The following is a 16,045-nucleotide window of genomic DNA, read 5'->3' as shown; positions in this document are numbered from 1 at the left end:
TGGATGTTTTGAATTACAGGCAGGTTAGATGTTTACAGCAAATGACACAAATAATCTAAACGCTGCCACACTTATAAACCTAGCCCTGCTATTTTTGACTCATTGGAAACAGGTCAGGTCATCTGTTGTGCCAAAAAAAAAGTGGTAATTGTCACTTAGACTTAAGTCTCCGTATGTACCGAGAAGGGGACTGCAGGACTCGATACAAGTTGCTAGCGGATGAGAGGTAATACAATACTAAATAGTAAAGCCTGCCAGAATGGGCACAGTTGTTTATTTCTGCATATTTAATATTGTATATGTGGAAAGGTTTGCATTCTCCTCTCCTCCTTCAATTCTTCCAGAAAAGCATTAACAAAGGCAGAAGCAATAATCTATCTCTATTGGTTTACAAAATATTTCAGTTTTAGTGGTGCTGCAAATTGATTTCATAATGAGACACGTAACCTTTGCAAGTCACTTTGTAAGGTATTCACATGAATTCATGACTTGTTGGAAATGCAAGAGGAATTACATTAGGGAACTTTGGAAACTACACAAGTGATATGACAAATAATTTCTTGTGAAACTGCATGAAATCGCAGTAACTATTTGCAAACAGATTCTTCTGAATAGCATACAATTCTGCATGAGTTAAACATCTAGTGAACATCTAACTGCGAGAGAAAGTGAAAAAATAAATTATCCTCGTGTTATATCTATTAATTGTTATAAATGATGTTCTGATATGGGTATGTAACTAGAATCTCTGAAGAGCTGTCATTTTGTTTGGCAACTCCTAAGGAATTTGCTTTGTTGCATTCCATACCTGTGTTTATTTTCACATTCCAAATAACCTGAATTTTTTTCAGTGAGAAAAAGATTAGACTGTACCCATGTGCGCAGTTCACGGATTAGTGTAAGTGCACTGATAAATAAGTTACATTATCATGTGTAAGCAGGTAATTTATAAGAATCAATATGTAAGTACTCAGAATTTAATTTTTCAGTTCTCCTCATTTCGCTCAGTTACCTTCTCAACAGTTTTCAATTTTAGCTCCAAGCTGGCTGCATAGCTGATGTTTATATTTCTGCACTGTAGATGTTTGACAGCCAATTGCTAGAAAAGAGCTTTCTATTTGCACTGCCAGCTTTACACATCATGTGGTTTTAGACAGAATACTTACTCCCTTATGTTCAGACACTGGAGTATGCTAAGCACTCATCTTAAGTTTGAAAAATAACCTTCAAAATGGTATTATAATGCTTTCCAGTTTGTTTTATAATGTTATTAAGTAACAGAATGTATTCTGCATGGATTTGAAATTCTTGCATTAAAAAGGAAAACAGGTTAAACATACTATCATTGGGATCCTGCTAATCATTGAGTGCAAAGCATGTTCAGAAGCCAGTATGGTCAAAGCAGCTGAAAGCAGAGCCTTGAAGGATTGTAAAATCATGACAAGTTAAATATGCTCAAATAAATAGAAATTTCCATTCACCTTTGACCAACTGTCCTATTGTAGTTTTTCTGCCTTTGATGATCTAGGATATAGCTTGTCTAGTTTGACAGATTTTGTAAGCAGGCTTCAAATTACTGCTGAGGGTATGTAGTGATTAACTTTTTTATTCCTCTTCTGCAATCCTAAGAGTATGTATTATAAGATATTGCTCTGACATTCACTTGAGAAAATCATTTGAAAAACACAAAGAGGTCTTAGTGCTCAAGTGCAATGTACTCTGTCTGAGAATGAAGCCTAGCAAGTTATAATAAGCTTTTAAAGAGGAAAGGAAAAATACAGCTCAAACAACATGGAAGAAAAGATTAGAACAGTCTGAATAAGATGATGATGATTAAAGGAACAAAAGAGAAGGATTTGATGTATAGGAACTGCCCAGCTTCTGCTGTCTCCTTGAATGGGAAACTCCCACAGAATTTTTTTTTTTTTTTTTTTTTTTTACAGCCTTCCCCATCTTTTGTCTATATTGAGGAAGGAGGACCAGGACAGGCTCTGCTGGCAATAGGAATTAACAACCAAAATGGAAGTACTTCAGAAGAAGACTTCAGTCTTCTGAAGTAATGTTTGGAAACCTGACACAGTCTTACAGGTAGCAGAAATGCCAGCAGGACTAGTAGAAACTACAGTCCAGGACTGCCAAGAGGGGGGAGGGAGTAGATGGCTTTACTGCTATTTCATTGAGGTGGGGAAAGAGTGACAAGCGTAGGAGGCACTGTTAATTATAATGCCTGAAGCACTGGAATTGTTAATAAAAGTGCTTGACCCCAAACAGTAGGAGATGACAGAGAGAGACTATTTTTCCCCATAAAGATACAGAAGAGAGAATATGTTTTTCATGACTAAAGCTGCGTGCGATTTTTGAGGCTTGCTATACCCAGCTTTCAGATCTCCTGCGGTGAGCCACAGTGCTCTATAGATGAAATAACAGAGAAGCAAATGAGATAGGAAAGGATTCCTATTTGGCAGTGTGACACAATATCATTGTATGTTTCCAAGTATCAGAAACAGTTGGGTTAAAAAATCAAGACCTTTTTTACAGGAGGGGTGTCTGCTGGAACTCAAGAAAGGAACAGCAGCCTGGGTTCAGAAATAGTTGCGTGAACTCCAGGCTAGGCAGAAAGCCAACTACAAAAAGATGCCAACCATCTGAGGCCACTTGTCACAGGACACTTGGGCGTTAAATTGCTGCAGAAAGAAGCGACGAAAGTCCAAGCTGTAGTGGGACGTGGGTCATATGTGTTGGCTATGTTCTCAGGACAGAAGGGGAGACAAATGGTATCCCCACATGGAAAGGGCCAAGGCCAGAACTAGGAAAACAGAAAGCCGTAGTTATCATCTGTCTTAACATAAGGATTCAGAAGAAACAAGGTATATAATAGATACACAAAAATCAATCTGAGCCCAGGCTTTGGAATGAAGATAGCAAAGGGTGGAAACGAATTACCTTTGTTGCCAGCCACTGAAGACAAACATGTGATTGTGGATTTGGGGAAGGCTGTATCTGAGGGCACAGCAACTCTTAAGGAGTTTCCCTGGCAGGATTCTTCTGTGAAACAGCACTGGCGCTACATGGCTATTTTAATTAAAAAGGAATACTGTGGTTAACTGGAGATATATCTATAGAGGTGTTTAGGGATGGCTTGGGCAATCCTCTGGTCTTGATATATTTTCCTGATATGGATCTTTGTGAGACTGAAGGTGAATTTCTCTCTTCCTCTGATCCTCCCGTCTGTAAACACAAGAGTAACTATCTTTTTCCTCCCAAGATGTTGAGTGAAAATATATGTTTGAAATGATGAATTCAGCCCAGTGAGGAAGGTGATATGTGATGGATGTACAGAAAGGATCAGTGGTGCTCTAACCAGTAAGGACTTGGCTCAAGATACAGTCAGATTCCTCAGCTCTTTTCTTGGATCCGTTGGTCATAGTGAATTGGAACAAACACATTCTTAGATCCCAGTCTTGTCTCCATTTTTTAAACAACAATTCAACAATAGTGTATTATAAGATGATACTGAAAGGTAAGCAATGAAAAGCAGTTTGTGCACACAGTATGAATATAAACAGAGACAAAATTAGCAAATCAAATAGAATAAAAAAGCAGTAGCAAAGAATAAACTGAAACATAAAAGAAGCCATCTGGAATCAAAGATACTCAAATGACATGGTAGGAAACTGAGGCAGACAAAAGCAGAGATTACACTCTTAAATGAAAGTGTTAGGGATATTATTGCTTTAATTCTCTTTGAATATGGTTATGAAACTGCAGCCGAGAAGTGTGAGCACTAATGTCTTTTGACAGTTACTCCAGAGGCTTCAAGTTACATGATTCTCATATCTTAAATGAAACCTTTATCATCCATGGACATGTCTGTCTCCTTTCTGAGAGTGTTCCAAGTACTGACATTATGTCAGGTACATCAAGTCTGTGCCCCGGTTTGTCATTACTCTGAATAATAATGCAGAATATTTGGTTTTCCCCTTCCCCATTGTGCAGCTATAACTCCCATTACTAAAGATGGCATCAACCTTTCCATGGAGAAAATGAAAGATTCTATTAAATTGACATTACATTCAATTTATTAATTCTGCATTGTGTGCAAATGAATTGAAGCTATCTGTGCTAGTTTAATTATGAATGATTTTTTAAAACTCTGGGCCATCAATGAACGTGCTCATTGTCTGGTATGTGTCAGAGCTTGTCAACAACACACGAAAACTTTCTGTAACACCTAATGATGCTCACGTTTTTAGAAAAATGGCTGAACAGTGGCATAAAGAAAGAAACACATAGTGAGTAAGGTGCATTATAGTTTTTGAAAACATTGTTGTATATAAATTAATGTAAAAGCCACTAAAATCTTTCCATACTCTTATAGAATGAGCTAGAGCTTATTAGAACCCAGTAGATTTGGAAAAGAGTCATAAAAGTTACAAAAAAAAAAAAAAAAAAGTGTCTCTAAATTAGTTAAACAGGATCTGCCTCATAAACGAGTAATTTTGTAGCAAGGCCTAGGTAAAATAATAATAAAATACAAGCACATGAGGCATTAGGATAGCGTTTGTGTGTTGCATGCATATCTGTGTAACATCAGGTGAAAATCAGCAATTCACTCATTAATCTCTTTAAAAAGTTTGCAGAGTTAGGAACAAGTAAAATGATGCAAATTCTAAAATGAAGTTTAAAAGGCAGATTATGCCTTTTCCCTTGAAACAAGAAAGGGGTAATTCCCTTGTAATTATATGAAGATACATTAATTACTTTCTAACAAACTCAAATAAGAACTTGACTACGTAACGGTGCCTTCTCTTTTCTTCATTAAAAATGTCCAGGAGCATTTTTGTAAAATGTAGATTTCCCCATTCTTGTGAATTATTGATATGTTCATGCTTTTTCACTAATACAGGGAAATTGGGGTTACAAATCTTCCCTTTGATAGTGCATTTCATTATGGGCTAGTCTGTATCAAGTCATACATCACAACACACCTGGAGAGGACTCTAAATGCCTGATCCTACTACAAAGGCCAGTCACCCACCTTCTGCTAACTCTGGATGTGGACCAGACCCAAGTGCATTATGTACTTTCTTGATGGTGAACACATGGCTTGAACTCGAAAGTCATTGCGCTGAGTGAACTGTTGTTTTGGCCACCGTTGGTTTGCCAGATAGCTGACTGAGAGCAGGTGAGACAGTTTCCGTCTGTGGAAGAGACTCATAAATCTCTCTGTGTGCCCTGAACTGCAAGAGAACTTCATGAACCCAGCTTGCAGCTTCTGTGTTTTTGGTCCGTGCTTGGTCTGTGCTTGACTTGAGTATTTGTTAGAAAATGTGGTTGAAAATACAGCTAACAAGTATCTATAGAAGAAAATTTAATATAAAAAACATGCTCAGGGTGTTTTTGTTTTGCTGCAGAGTAGTCTAGAGAATACAGAGGCTCTTTGACTAAGTTTCATCTCTGCAGTTCTTTTGCATTGATTGTAATTATGCAAGTTTTTAATGTATGTACATTGGAGACTATAAATATATGTTACATATTTGAGTAGTGTGTTGGCAATACTTTTAGGTATGCATTCATTATTGGTGAAAATAATGTTAGTTTTGTGTTAGCATGCTGAGTGTGCTGTTACCATTAATACTGGCTTCACTGATTATTATCTATATTATAACACAGAATAGCAAAGGAATTGATGATGATTAGAAATGGTGGTGTCCGTAGGGTTCATTCTGAGTGAAGTTCATTTTTTAGGAGGGGGCCTGTGCTGAGGCTACATTAGTTGGGTATTAATACAGAGCATCTGCGTAACCATTAAAACTAGGAGAGGATCCAAAACATCTCCTGTTGCCATAAATCCATGCATGACTTGGGTGATGGGGTCGCATCTGCTACTTTAAGGGAGAGATATGTTTGATTTTATAGTCCACAGGCAGGGTAGACATGGAGGAAGAAGCTTCCACTTCCTTTGAAGTCTAATGAACTGAATCTCACATAAAGGAAGTGAATTTGACTCACTGTGAAGATGATGAAGTTGTCCAGTAACATGGTTTTCTGTTTATTTTGGGATGCTATCAGGTAGTGGAATATAGGGGCTGGCTATAGCTGTCTCATTTCTTAAATAGAAATTCTTGTTAATTTGTCAATTTTGCTCTGAACAACAGGAAGTCAATTTTCAAGCACAGGCACAACAAATAAAGCTAGAGGTGTGGAAAAGCAGTTTCACATTTACCACATTTATGAGTCTTTTTCAACAGAAACTGATATTCATTTATCATATTCATTATGTCTCTCTATCATTCACCTTAACCCCATATAATTATGTGTTTAATGATCTTTAACCTTCACATGAACGCAGCTTGCTGAAGCTTGACGATGACTGTAAATTATCATTCATATCTGGTAGAAGATTGGAACTGTTACTTGGAAAAATACACTTTGCTTTCATTTTTAGCTTAGAATTTCACTTCAGTTTTGTGATTTGACTTCAGATGAAGATCATAGTGTTTTAATCCTAAATCCAAATAATGAAATGATTTTGAAAATGTGATTGTTCCATAGGTCATTTATTACAATATTTTGATATTAAGGTATAAGAACTTCAAAACCTAGAAAAGATACTTTAACCTATCAGCCTGGTTACTCACCATAATAAGTACATATTATTTCAGTAAATGCTACATATATGGCTTGTTTGTTTTTGTTTTAAAGAACTAAAAATGTTATCATTTTCACCACCATTAATCTTTGGGTGAAAAACTGTTTTCCCACTAATTTTTCCCCAGGCTTTGGACATCCTGGTTTAGTGGGAAGCATCCCTGCCCATGGCAGGGAATTGGAATTAGACGATGTTTAAAATCACTTCCAACCTATACCATTTTATGATTCTATGATCAGAGTCAGTTTCAACTTTAACATTATAAAAAACTTCTAGCGCTTCCACTTTTTGTTTAATGTTTAGCTCTTCATTTTGTAGTGTTTCAAATAGTGATATGTATTTCTTTTGATACAAAGGACTTTAACTTACTCAAAGAAGAAATTAATACTAATTATATACATTTTTTCATTTTAACTGTCAGTATCTTACTAGCACTGCAAAGGCTTTATAACTTTACATTAATTTATCCCAGAACTGGTTTATGAACCATAACCTCTGTTGGATAATATGGGTAAAACTTGCACCAGAGACTATACTGACAGCCTCTCTGATTTACTAGCAAATAGTAAATTTGAGAACTTCAAATATTGGTGTGGAATATCTGTTCTATCCAGCCAGTGCCACCTTAGAAATGCAGAGTACAGTTTTTCACTGTAACACTTTGTGAACTTGGGTGAACTGGAGATGTTTCTAAGTGTCAGGACACACGGAACTCAGTACAGCAACGTAGAGATATGATACCACTGTAATTCAGCTAAGAACATTCTGCCAAAACCCTCATATGTGATGTTAATAACATATGGATTTTATCCAGGGATCAAACAGATGCTTAAAACATAAACAATCTGTTTAAAACGCAAACACGTTCTGGATTGATCTTGACAAGTTCTGGAACCCTGGAAATAAGTGTTTATGTTGCTGACACCTAGATCAAGTATAATCCTGTTCATAAGGGCAATAATGATTGTTCTCACGTAAAAAGTGATAGCAACTACAATAAGAAAAAGAAAAAAGTTTTTGCAAAGAGTACTCAGCTATCACTTAACATCTGTGTTTATTTGGTACAAAGAGTAAACTTCATTGAGTCATTCATATTCACAGACAATTAAACTGCTTTTAAAAAGTTGTTGAAATGATGGTGTGGTAATAGATGGTGTGGTAATAACGTATTGTCCGGCAAAACACAAACGAAGTTACACCTTCAGGATGGGAATTCTGCTATTGTTGCAGACCAGGCAAAACACTGACGGCCCAGGATTTTGTATGTATATATGAGATCAACTGGAAAATCAGACCTGGCTGCCATTGTCTGCTGTGCTCATTGCAACAATTAAAGATTCCCTTTGGTAAGGTGCTATTAAAGAGCTTTCTAAGCTCTTGTTCCTGAACAGCTAATTTGCAGATGTGACTGTAAGTGACCAATTATCTGCTGAAGAACCTGCAGAGCCTACTTATGGTATGACGTAAAATCTACTTGTGGCTTGGCTGTAGCCAAGTGTACAAGCCCTTTTTCCACACCTATTTTAATATCTCCATGCAAGCTCTTATATCAAATGACAGTGCTGCTAGGCCATGGTAACCAGTGCTATCAATCGAAGAGTAAAATGCATAACCAGCAACAATTTCTGTTGAGCTGTCTGCACAAAAATAAGCAAACAGGAACAAGTCGAGTAGTAGTTGTAAGTCATATTGCAACCATCCTAAGCAGGTTGTACGTATTTGCTTTAGACTACCTTTTGTGAGGTAAAGGGAAATAATAATAAATGCAAGGTACATTTTTAATGATGCATTCACTTGTTCTTATTGTTCATATTCAGTGTGTTAGATTTAACAGTAAATAGCATGTAAAGCATTATTATTGTATACTTGAATTATTACCCTATTTTTTTTTTCTGTTGACATGAATACATTTGGTCCAACAGTTGGCACACTTGCAAATTAAAAATTATTGGAGATAATCTGATATTTAGGACTTGGCTTTGAGCCTACAAAAAATCGATGGAAGTCTTTTATTTGTCTCTAGTGTTCTTCACTTCAGGCTTTTAATTAACAACAACAAAAAAAAATCAAAGTAAAGAATACCTGGTTTTCCTATACTGTTTCAGGTTATTATAATTCTGTCTTGCTTTTTGAAAAGCCAAGTACAAGGTGGTTTTTTTTTTTTTGTTTTTGTTTCGATGGAGGCATTGAGGAAAATAGGAAGATGTGCATAAGAGTTTTTCTTATATTTCTGCTTAAAAGCAGAAATTGCTTTATTGCTTCAAAGGTATTTCAGGGGAAATCTTAGAAACATTTAAGTTCAGCTAACAGTTGAGTTATGACATAGTTCTAAAATTCTGGGGCTGCTGTCCATTAAAACATTTACGTAGATGCCGGTGTTCAGCCATTTTCAGTCACTTGAAAATATGCTGAAAGCAATACTTAAAAATAAACATCTAGATTAAAATATGTGTTATTGTTAATCCTTCATTCACCCTTTAATCTAATAAGTTAAGGACATTTTGTGCTTGTTCATTTTGGCTGATAATAGTTCTGAAGACATTTTAGAACAGGGATTTAAAATATATATATAACAGCTGCTTTTTAAATAGAAAGTCTAATTATGCCTATGATTACATTCACTTTTGATTAGTATGCATACAAATCCCTACTCTCCTTGTATGTTCAAGCTGAGATATAAATCACTGGAGCTAAGATTAAAGTACAAAAGAATAGCTTGAGAAAATGTATAGTTAGACCAATGTGTGCTTGGAGGCGGGGGGGGGGGGGGGGGGGGGGGGGCATGTAATTTCTATCTCTAAAATACTTATTTTTCCTTTTAGTTACATACCGACTTGGATCCTGGAAGCAGTAAAATCAAGTATATCCTGTCAGGAGATGGAGCTGGAACAATCTTTGTGATCAATGACAAGACTGGAGACATTCATGCAATGAAAAGGCTTGACCGTGAGGAAAAAGCTGAGTACACTCTAACAGCACAAGCAGTCGACAGGGACACAAACAAACCTCTGGAGCCTCCTTCAGAATTCATTATAAAGGTTCAGGACATCAATGACAATGCCCCAGAGTTTGTTGATGGTCCATATCATGCCACAGTTCCAGAGATGTCTGTTGTAGGTACGTATGTCTAAACATCAACAAATTTTGATTACTTACAATGTAAAGTATGCCACTATACTGTTGAGCTGTTGATGAACAATAAGATATTTATTATGTTGTTAGCATTAATTTGCATATTTTCAAACCTCTTCTTGGCCAATGCTTTCATCTGTAGCACAATAGTAGAATCCCTTAGTAGTAAGAAAATGACTAACAGATGTATTAATGTGTCTTTCTTTGTCCAACAGCACTTTAATGGGCTAAATTTATATTCCCCTTATGACGCTGTAGTTAGAATATTGTTATTGAGGAGGATTTATCAAGATTTGTTCCAACATGACACTTTAATCCTATTGATATTTTGTTGATGTTTAATTATCTGTTTGTGTATTTTCATACACAGATGTAGCACTTGCAGTATGTTGATACATACTTATTTGTTTTCCTCTAAGTGCAACTGTAATCAGCCAAAAACATTGAAATGAAAGATGCTGTGTCTGGGAATTGATGGTTAGACTCTAGAGTGGACTTAACCAATTAACCGTATGATTTGCGGGGAATGTGGAAGGGGAAAATAGAGACAGCTATGGAAAAAGATGATGAAAAGCAAAATTAAGTCTGTGAAGGGGGGAGTAGGAAATAATCTTCTTAATACATTTTACTTATATTTATTCATGTTGTCGGTTTAGTGTGAATCTATTTCCTGATGGATTAATATATTAGTTTCTTTTTTTTTCTTTTTTTTTTTTTTTGCATAGTTAGTCCCTTGTTCTGTATTTGAAAATGGATAAATATGTACTTACAGAAGTACATTTTTATTTACTCAGGTTCTCAATCCCTGCTGATACACACATATCCAGTGCAGATTATCTTTAGCTGTCACAAAAGTAAAAGAGAAGTAAACCCATCAACTAAAAGAGCCAATTTGGGGGGAATATAAAAATTTACTATGAGTAAAGACATCAAAGTCTGGCCATGAAATGCAGAGTAAATTCTAATGTTTTTTAGTATTAGGTTGAGGATAATGTGCTTTTCAGCAATTTGGCTCTCTCTTTGAAAGCAAGTTAGTTGAAGGACTGCCAAGATACTTTGGAAAATAAAACAGTACCCTAGCAAATTTTTTGAATACACCATTCTGCCTTACTGTAGTTAAAAAGAGGAGCCAGAATCACCCTCTTCCTCATGTTCAGTACAGTGACTTGTACCAGGTCATTTTCAAATGTAAGCATAGTGTGCTGACTCAACTGTGATAGTGGAGGTTTCATTTTTTAATCTAGACTTCTCCTCCAAATTTTCATATCTTGGTTGCATTGAATTGCTTGTGCTGAAACTGATATGTGAATATTCAAGCTTGCATGTGAGTTCATTTACCAAAACACGGTATTCATTTCTGAAGTTACTTTTAATTATACAGCCACACAAACATGACATGGACCTGCTTTCAGAAGATATTTTTGCCAAGCTCTAGGCAAGCAAATGGCTTAATTAAATAAATAAAAAATAAATAAAAAAAAGAAAAAAGAGAAAAAAAGAAAAAAGAGAAGAAAAAAAGGGGGGTGTAGGAGAAGGAGTGAGGGAAATTGAAAGGAATTTGTTTGGTATTCTAGGAAAAAGAACAACAAAACACTTGCAAAGAAAGATGATTTCTGATCATAAATTATATCTGTATATATGAGTAATATTTTATAATTCTTAGCAAAGGCATGACCCTTATCTGAGGAACATTCATTGTGAAGAGGGTGAGAAAAAAAAACACATTGACAGGAAACTGGTCAGAAGATCAGATGAATAAAAATGTAGTGAATTGGTTGACACGAGATTTAAAAGATGATGCAGTGAAAGTAAGAGATTAAAAGGTAAATCATTAACACAAGAGAGGAAAAGGGAAACAATCCGGAAAAGTTTTAGGGTGAAAGGAAAGAGAAAGACCTCTGAGATCATCTCTGACATATTTCTACCTCTGTTTCTGTTTTTAAAATAAATGGATTTTGAAGTTTTCCTGGCAACGTAGGAATAAGTACAAGTGTGGAAGTATAGTTTCAGAGGTAGTTCGGTAAAGAACCGTGTTTTTCTTCATTCCACCATTATGGGGGAAACAGCTGAGATAAATCCTGTCTTTAAATCCTCCAGAAATCATTTCCCTTCACTATTCCCTAAGCTGCCATCTATGCCCAGGCATTGGTCATTTCTTCTACCATCTTCTACAACCAAGTTTTCTTGGTTCTAATGTTTCCCATCTCTTACGACCTTCCCTTATCACTGAAACTATGCACATTTTGCATATTTATGCTTGACCATCCCTGATCCTTGCACGTTCTTTATATGTTATTCCTTGGGGAGTATGTTTTTAAGCTACTTCATTGGATACAAACAAATACAAAAATAAATACTCCTGCTCTTTCCTAGAAAAACAAACCAAATTTGGAACTGTCACATCAAAATTCAGAGAATGTGTGCCATTGCGTTGCTGGGATCATGAATAACTGTAAAATCTGTGCAGTCAAGCCCTACTCTTAATTGCTGATGGAAGCAAATTCAACACTGGAAAGCTGACAATGAGAAGGTTACCCCTTTACCAATTTTGTTGTTACTCTTTTCTTTTGCCTTCTTCCTTTAACCCACAGGTAGAAACATCAAGAGCTGTACTAAATGATGCTCTGAAAATTATTTCAATGTTAAGTTTTGCTAGTCCTCTTAAAAATACTTCAGTATTACTTAAAAAACAAACAAACAAACACAACTCGTCTCCTTTTGGAGTTCAAGGAATTTTGTTTCTTTTTCCACAATAAAAGTATTTCACTTCCATTATCCACTTACTTAATTCCCCTTAAAGAGATCTCCACCCACTGCTAATTTCAGCCTTGACATTTCTACAACACAGTCATTACTAGGCAGTGTTCTTATTCAGGATAAAACAAAGTTTTACTAAACCTCTTCTTTCCTCAGAATGCCACACCAGTTCTGACTGCTCTGAAACTGAAGAGGAGCTCATATGCTATATATGTAGTACTTATGTAATGAGGATGCAGTATGAGGCATTTTATTTTTGGACCTCTGTAGCAAGAAATGCATAAAATACAGATGAACAAATTAATGTTTCATTGTTCTGTAATGTAATATTGAAGTTCTAACACAATACACTTTTTCTAATGGGTGCATTCTTCATGATATAGCAGTTATTGGTCTTATTTTCTTGCTAGAAGAGATGAATGTGTCAGTGGTATTTTTGTGTGAATGTCTAGAATATGAACGTGAACTACGGGGATGTAAAAACTGTATACAAACATATACAAATCTTCTGCATGTGATATGTGTTTATGCCTACATATAAGATTATCACACTCATATGGCCATAATCCAGCCTGCTTCATTTCTATGTTATCTATCAGTGATATCTAGAAAATCTTGCTTCCCTACTAAGACAAAAATGGATTAGCATGGCTTTACTCCCACTACTTGGTGCAAAGACGATTAGCATTACACTGTGATATCTCCGGTAGGAATGATGCTCACTTTTCAGCTGTCTTCACAGAACACACACCCACACATGTACTGTGTGGTGTGTATCGTCACTGTATTCAGAGTTATTTTGAAATAATTTATTTTTCTCTTTGAGGAGCTAGAGGAACACATTCCAGAAAATGTTTTGAGAACTAAATTGAATTTTCCATTATTTCATCCTTGTGTTCCCTTCTTCTTCTTCTTCTTCTTTTTTTTTTTTTTTCTTTAAGTAATTCCTGTTTAATATAGCATTGTAAACCTGTCTCCCAACTTCAAAATGATGAATTTGCTTGTGAAAAGCTAATGGTGTATTTGGGGAATATGTTCGTTGCTGAAACTGAACACTAATCTTTTAATTCTATGTTAATTTTCTTAAGGAATTAAAGATCAAAAAACAAAATTTATGGAATCACTTCATTGCAACAGTACTTCATTTCAAAAACAGGAAATAATTCAATTTGTCCATAAATCTTGTATAATCACTTACAGATGTAAAGGGACACACTGGGAATGAAACCCAGTTAAAAACCTTTTAGAAACAGATTCAGCTAAACCTCTAGGAGGAAGAACCCCATAATATTTGCATATTATGCAAATAAATAAGCAATCTTAAAAGATAAGATTCATGAGGGTAGGTGGAACTGGTCCTGTAGCCTATTTAAAGAAAAAAAATAAAACAAACAAAACCATACACACAACAACAACAACAACAACAACAAACTACCACATTATGTTTTGTTTCTGTGATGGTTTCTCGGCTATACACAGATTGATGAATTCCATGAAAACATGCTGCAGAGGTGATAGTGGGAGCGCGAGTGGATATTGTCTTCTGAACAGTATAGTTTCAGGATTTATTTTTATTTTTATTTTTCCTCAGGAATTAAGAGTGAAATGAGGAAAATAGAAAAGAGGAATGAGGAGTGAAATTTCTTGATTTTCTTCTTAGTGAAGACAAGGGTGTTTAGACAGCTGGCGTCATGTTGAAGGATGGGAAGACACAAGTAGAGTGACAAACGTGTTAGTGAAATAAGAAAGGGCACAGATGGAAAAAGAACAAAAGCCATAAGCAAAGAGAATTATCTCATAGTTTGCCTGAATTAAGGTAAACAGGCAAACTTTAATAATCTCCAAATACTAGAAATTTCCCTGTCAGTCAGAAAAAAAGAAGTCATAACACGAGTGGCATTACGTGCCATTGCTCTAGAAATGCTTTTACCTTTAACACCTGAAAATTTTAACAAAGTGAAAAAGCTAAGAACAATATTTCTGTCCTTAAATGCTTTCATGAAAAGTATTTACTTAGCAAGAATGTCTTTATTAAAGAGTTTAGGTTTTCAGTTGAGTCAGAATATCAATTTCCAATTTTGAAACAAGCACTTCTACTTAGCAATGTTTTTCTTTGAACCAAAGCCTACCCTTGATTACACCACTGTAAATAAGAAATCATTCAATCATTTGTTGTTTTTTTCAACAGCAGAACAGTTACTTCATTTAGTTGTACAGTACAAGCACACTGTACACAGCATAGTTTTTCTTTCCCATTCTCCCAAAGATATTATTTCTTTTATAAAATGCTTGCAAAGAGCACAAAATCTGCTGAATATGAAATCTACATGCAATGTCTGATATGAATAGTGATAAAACAACTTGATAAATCAGGAAGTTGTGATAAAAACCTGACCTGAAACATTATCAAGATCCACCACGCTCTTACTGTTTTTTTTTTTCTCTATGTATTCATTGATTTTTAAGGCACTGAGCATGACTGTTAAATCAATGATAGTTTGTCACAAAATTGTAGAGTAAAAGGACTGTATTACTGGGGTCAACTACAAATTAGCCCAAAGGGTAAATGCAAAGGGAGTGCAAAAGCTAAGGAAAAAAGCAGCAGATGTTGTAAAATATGTACAACAATGTAACAGCTGTTGGAAAATGTATATCCTGGTGTCGTCTTGTTCCTCTACTTGTTCATCTTGTGCATAATCAACTTCACGGACTGTGTTCCTGAAGAGCATTTTACATTAGGATCTCTTTAGGGAGTGTTGCATGTGTTTAAAACCTGTACATTCTGCGTTACTGAGATGATTGCAAAAGCGAGGTTGTAAGTAACCTTAGGTAATTGGTTAGCATATATTCAATATCAAGACAGTCTTCTCCCTAATATGACTTGTTATTGGGACTTGTAAAAACATATTTCCAAGTATTTGCTTTTTTTTTTTTTTCTTTTTGTACTCTCCATTTCTCATGAGGTCTGATCAAAAATGTCATAACCTTTTTATTGTTTTTAAATGACCTTTATGAGCTTGAGGACTGTGGATGGAGTTATGATGTTTGTCTTTAGGGATTTGTAATATTACCCTTTAGTTTTACCAACCTATATATTGTCCTGAATATACCAAGTTATTTCACTGACTTCATACAAAATTGCTAAAATTAATGCGATTGTTCAAAATACCTAGTACTGATGGCAGCAAGTACTTGAATGTTCAAGTTCGGAAGACAGTCAAGTTCTTAGAAATAAACCCTAAATTACCAGCGCAAAGTATGGAGCTATAAATGTTTAATGGCTTTTGACAAAACTTGCCTTTTTCTTTCCATTAACTCATCAGGAAAAGCCATTTGAATCAGAATCAAAGTCACAGCTCCTTTTGGAGTTCCCTGCAGAGGAACACATCTTCTGATGGTGCTCTGGTTTCACAGGATGAGGAAAGACAGACAGACATAGCTGTATGTTTATCCTGTGATGCCAGAGCAGAGAGAATTTTGGTATTCTGTGGTACATGCTTCTCT

General features: G+C 35.5%; 1 protein-coding gene across 3 annotated transcripts in view; it reads left to right on the top strand.

Moving 5' to 3' along the window:
* Positions 1-16,045, top strand: part of CDH8 (cadherin 8) — a 148,884-nt gene that overhangs the window by 44,934 nt on the left and 87,905 nt on the right. For all 3 annotated transcript variants that reach the window (XM_048068930.2, XM_048068929.2, XM_048068931.2), the window contains one exon: positions 9,475-9,769. In XM_048068930.2, coding sequence (XP_047924887.1) covers positions 9,475-9,769 — 295 coding nt within the window. The remainder of the gene's footprint in view (positions 1-9,474; positions 9,770-16,045) is intronic.

This window comes from Anser cygnoides, chromosome 12 (genome assembly GCF_040182565.1).
Source record: "Anser cygnoides isolate HZ-2024a breed goose chromosome 12, Taihu_goose_T2T_genome, whole genome shotgun sequence".
Lineage (NCBI taxonomy): Eukaryota > Metazoa > Chordata > Aves > Anseriformes > Anatidae > Anser > Anser cygnoides.
Note: the sequence above shows the minus strand (reverse complement) of the source record. Positions and strands in the feature narration are given on the sequence as shown.